Source organism: Apium graveolens, chromosome 4 (genome assembly GCF_009905375.1).
Source record: "Apium graveolens cultivar Ventura chromosome 4, ASM990537v1, whole genome shotgun sequence".
Taxonomy (NCBI): Eukaryota; Viridiplantae; Streptophyta; class Magnoliopsida; order Apiales; family Apiaceae; genus Apium; species Apium graveolens.
In genome coordinates, this window is record NC_133650.1 from 195005319 (window position 1) to 195010980 (window position 5662).

The following is a 5662-nucleotide window of genomic DNA, read 5'->3' on the forward strand; positions in this document are numbered from 1 at the left end:
ATCTTTTCTAATCTGTCATTCAATTACTTGATGGACAGATGACCAACATTAACTTTTCTTTCCTTCTTAACTTGACTAGATTCTCCTGGAATAAAGTTCTTAGAAACTGATCCATATTTCTCAGTTAACTTAGCTAGTTTAGCTTTGCTAATAGGTTTACTCATAGCCGACAGATGTGGTTCTTTGTCACTCGATGGATAATCCTTCTGATTATCCGACGGATGATTTTTATCATCCGTCGAGTCCACATCTGTCAACAATCCTTCAACCAAATTGGATTCAAGCTTCTCTTTACTCTTCTTCCAGGATGCATCACAAAAGGATTCAATACCTTAAACTTTAGTGATTTGAGCATGGACATCTCTGGATGATTTCCATGCTTTAATCACTTCTTGTTCTCGTTCAAGCTGCTTCTTTAAAATCTTTTCTTTCTTCAAGGACTCGGTTAATTCATCCTTAGCAATCTTACACTCAATTCTCAATTTTTCAAATTCAATAAACTGAGACTCTAGCACATTATTCCTCTCACTTAAAAATAAATTATTTTCTTTAATTTTAGCATTTTCCTTAGTGAGGGACTTAAGTGTAACACGCAAGTGATATAATTCTGTGGATATGTCATTTATGGCATCATTACACTCAGCTTTAGATAGATGTGCTAGGTTAGTGGTGATTACCTGATGACTTGAAGAACTTTTTTCTGTTTCATCAGACTTGGCCATCAGGGCTAGATTGACATAGTTTGTTTCTTCATCTTCATCCAGACCATCTGCAGCCCAGTCATTCTCCTGTGTGATGAAAGCCCTTTCCTTTTGTTTGAGCAACTCAAAGTAATTCTGTTTATAATCAACAGGCTCAAACTTCTTCTCGCTGGAATCAGACTTTCTACATTCACTTGCAAAATGCCCTGCCAAGCCACATTTGAAACATTTGAATTTGGATTTATCCACCATTTTTCTACTTGGCTTGGATGCTCCAAAATTCTTTTTGAATTTGAGCTTGGCAAATCTTCTGGATAGGAATGCTAGATGTTCATCAATATCATCCATGTCATATTGGCTCAAGTGATCTTCATTTTCAGCTACCAGCCCTTTGCCCTTGCTTTCACAGACCTTTGATGTAGACTCAACAACTTCTACCTTCATCTCTTTCTCTTTATCTAACTCAGCAACCAGTGCTATGAACCCTCCTTTCTTCCTTCCTTTCTCCATCCTTTCATCTTGCTCTATTTTAAGCTCTTATGTTTTCAGGATGCCATACAGTCTCTCCAAGGTAAACTTCTTGTAATCCTGTGAATTTCTTAATGAGACTGTCATTGGCTTCTATTCTTTTGGAAGAGATCTAACACTACTAGAAAAAACACCTTAGACATCGGTTAAAAACCGATGTCTATATAAAAAATGTATGATGTCTTCGCGACTGATGTTAAAGATATTTTCTCATAGACATCGGTTAAAAATCGATGTCTAAGTAATCATACACAACGTTTCTGGAAAATTTCTGATGTCTAATTAACATTATTGTTATCTAATTGAGTTATGTCAAGTTCAGAAATGCAATATTAAAACGATTAGGCCTATTTAAAGCTATAGTACAGAAGCAATATTTATGAATTAACATCGATTAAAATTAAAAAACCGATGTCTCAAACCTATTAGACATCGGTTGTTTTTATAGAACCGATGTTAATTTGAACAATAGACATCAATTGTTTTCTAAATAACCGATGTCAATTTGAACAATAGACATCGATTTTTTTTAAATAACCGATGTTAATATGATAAATAGGCATCGGGTGTTTATTTTTGAATTGATGTTATTTCATTGTTTACATGTGCTAATATCCCTTTATTAACATCGAATATTATACAATATATTAACCACAATACTGAAAAAACTTAATTCTCAAAACTCAACCAATACATATATATTATTACTCAATTGAATTCAAGATCAACAAATTCTCAATGTGTACAACTAATATCAAATATGTTTATCATTCTAAACAAAGTACAACTAATGTGTAAAATCAACCATATTCCTAGTACTCAAGTCAGCCCCTTTCATGCGGGCTCCAATTTTCTTTACCATGCTTCCAATCAATAAAAAGATATCTGTCTCGCCTAAAACTTTTCCAAGCCTTGTGCGGCAGCAGGGTTGTCAGCAGGGTTGACAAAGCCAAGCCATTTTAATGACTCGGACTCAAAAAGAGGGAAGCTAGCATCTGGCTTGCCATGACGAATGTATCTAAATTATAAATGACACATGTAAGGAAAGAAAAAATGGAACCTAAAAAATAAACGTAGCAACTCAGTATAATATTTATACACTCAATTCTTGTGGTTCGGCATTTCAAGGAGCTGAAGTTGTCTGATGCATAGACTAAAACAGTGATGAGGGAATCATTGTTTTTATTGTAGAACAAGCTTCAGATAACTTCATCAGGACTGACATTTATAAAACATATCCTTTCATTGGTTTCTGCATTCAACAATTCAAATGTTACATTTACCTTTTTCATTTCAATGACAGCTTTACTTGTATCTAAAGAAGCAGGAGAAGGATGATTAAGTTCAGATTGCCACTCTCTAAGCATCTGATTAACTTGTTCTTCTGATAAAGCAACATCATTAGTACAACTCTCTTTTCTAGCTGATTGAAGATCACAGAACATGCCCTGTAGATCATCCACTCTATTCTTTGCTCTTTCTTTCATCACCTGTATATCATACACTGTATCGGAGCTAAATAAACACTTATAACAACATAATTCTAATCCTGTTGATGATCCACTCTATTCTTAGCTCTTTCATTCATCACCTATAGAACATACCCTGAATCATAACTTATTGAAAAGATTGTATTAATATTTAACAGATCAATGATGCATGTAAATATACAAATGCATAAATTCATCATTATATACTACTACATACATATAGGTTTTTTGGGGCTTTGGTGCCCTAGGCGTTCATTTTTGTAGCCTTACCCAAGGACCTGCCATACGTGGGTCTATGAGTCTATCTCGTACAATTTACAGCCAACATCTACTGAATAAAAAGAAAAAAACTGAAGATACATTTAAATTCTAAGCAAATATAAAGGGTATCAAACTAAATGAAAACAGAAGATTGTCTATAAGTTAAGTTACTGTACATCGTCCCATATATGATTTGAAATAAGATATTGAAACCTTCTATATACCAAAATGGTTTACATCCTCCCAAGTCTTTGGTACTAGAACAGTTTATTTGCAAAGCAAAGCAAACCTAACATCTGACAGTACTATAGTCTGACTCAGATATCTTGATACACATAACTAGTAACAAATGCAACCCTAAAGACAGACTTAAAAAGCTAAAACTTAAAATGTGCCCCAGTAAAGTGTGTTACAAATTGGGTAACCATTTTACAATTATTAACTATAATAGCTTCAACCGATCATCCAAGATGCTGCTTGTTCATTTCTTAACCAGAGCAATGATCTGGTGAACTTGTGCAACAACTTACCTTTTGTCTTGCTCAGTCGGAGTGACCAGCAAAGTTCATATATCTGCAATACGTTGCACTCTTTTCCCAATCCAAGAAAGAACAACCAAACGCAAACATTTCACATATTTCAGTTTGTAAGGGTCAGTGAATTAATCATGTTATTTTGGTTTTGAAAAAATATACTATTAACAGCCCATCTATGGTTCAACAACAATCTGACAATAAAAAAACTTGTACTTTGAGGTTCCTCAAGCCAACAAGACATTTCTTAACTCATTTCCCAACATTAGTGTAACCCTTGGAAAATATTTGGTTGATCTAGGAAGCAGGAAGGCAATCACTGTGTACTATCAAATAGAATATAAATTCCACGTATGCAGCAGTTCCAGTACAGACCACAAACCCAAACAACATTCTGTTGACTTTAGAAATGAAAAAATTCAGGACAAGATACCCATTCATAATCATCACAAGGGCAACTGTAGAACATACCCTATATTACTTATAGAACATACCCTGTATCTAGCCTCACTTTGCATAAATTAATAGGTATTTACAAACTCTTATAACAGTCCATTTAACAAACTAATTCTAATCTGAAACCACAATTTGAAAAAATCTTTTTAATTAAAAAAACTGACACAATAACAGTTGGGTAATTCCACTCCACCACAAAATCATCAAATACTAATACACTATCAAACTTGATGCATTACACATAATATACAACACAAAACATAAAATTAATTATGAACACGCAGATACACATAATAATCATACCTTGAAAGGCCAATTTTCGCGATAAAATTGGTAAACAACACGATCACTAGCTTTAACAACAGAAATGAACTCCTTCTCGACATAAATCTCCAAGTACTCACCATAACCTAACGCAACCCCTTGTCGCCTCTTGTCGGCCATTTTCTTCATCTGCTGTAACCTCCACTCTCTCAAAACCTTGATATCCTCCAAATCGAGACGATCTAGAGCTGAGATCTCATTGTCTATCTTATCTTCCACCGCTTTCAATACTGTTAACACTTGTTTCTTCAAGATCTGTCAAATTCTTCAATTATTATAATCAACAAAACACACACATAGACACACACTCTCTCTCTGACTCCCCTATCTCTATCTCTCTCTCAGTTTAAGGTTAATGGAAAATTTAAGACTACGAAAGTGAATACAAACCTGTGAAGCTCAATGAACCTCTGAACCTGTTGAAAAAAAAGAAAGAAACGAGATTAAAAAAAACCCAATAATAATTATGAACTAAATCGAGATGAAGGATAAACAAAACCCAATTGAACAAGTAAACCAAACCAGTTTTTTGAGAAATTAGGATTTCTCAAATCTGTTTGATTAATCGAGATATTCTTCAATTTGGGGTTCAATTAGAACCCTAATTACAAATAATATGAGATGGTGAGAGATAATGTGAGATGGGGAGATTTTAAGATAGAGAGAGATGTAAGAGAGAACCAAAGAGAGAGAGAGGCGAGAGAGGGAGACCGGACAGAGATCGGAGAGAGGGAAACAGCAGATAGAGATAGAAGAGCGAGGTGAGAGAGACGGGAATAAGGAGAGTAAAGGGGAAAATGAATAGATTTTGGAATGGAAGAAATAAACTGGGGGAATATTTTAGTTAGAAAGGGGGAAACATTTGGGAAAAAAAGGGGGAAATTGAGCGCGTATTTTTTTAAAATTTTTAAAATTAATAATCAACAACTGTTGCAAATTTAAACCGATGTCTAAGAAAATTTGACAGCGGTTAAGTTATAAACCGATGTCTAATTCATGTTTCTCCTTTTTTTAAAATAATTATTGAAAACGGTTATTTTATCGACCGATGTCTAATATATACAATAACATCGTTTTAAAAATAACTGATGTCTGAAAGAACTTTAACATCGGTTGTTTAAGCAACCGATGTCCAAGGACCGATGTCTATTGACAGAATTCTAGTAGTGTAAGGAACTTGAGGTTAAAGTCTTTTGTTTGATAGACTCTTCCATGCAACTTCAGAGCATTTAGTAGCTTTTGAAATCTACTAAAAATATCAGTGAGAGACTCACTATCTTCACAGTGGAAGTGCTCATATTGCTGAATTAGCAGCTGCATCTTATTCTCCCCTACTTGCTCAGTACCATCACAAATAATCTGGATTGTG

The 5662-nt window shown here is 34.3% G+C and overlaps 1 protein-coding gene across 2 annotated transcripts; it reads right to left on the bottom strand.

The window, feature by feature from the left end:
* Positions 1–1912: 1912 nt before the first annotated feature.
* LOC141716996 (uncharacterized) lies at positions 1913–5115 on the bottom strand. Of its 2 annotated transcripts, XM_074519125.1 has the most exons (5): positions 4816–5115; positions 4684–4709; positions 4273–4548; positions 2513–2719; positions 1913–2247 (listed from the first exon to the last, which is right to left on the bottom strand). In XM_074519125.1, the coding sequence occupies exons 3-5, from the start codon at positions 4420–4422 to the stop codon at positions 2218–2220; spliced, it is 387 nt and encodes a 128-aa protein (XP_074375226.1). In that variant the 5' UTR covers positions 4423–4548; positions 4684–4709; positions 4816–5115; the 3' UTR covers positions 1913–2217. The 2 variants fall into 2 exon arrangements, with proteins under 2 accessions (XP_074375226.1, XP_074375225.1); XM_074519124.1 differs by having other exon boundaries at positions 4684–5115.
* Positions 5116–5662: the final 547 nt, after the last annotated feature.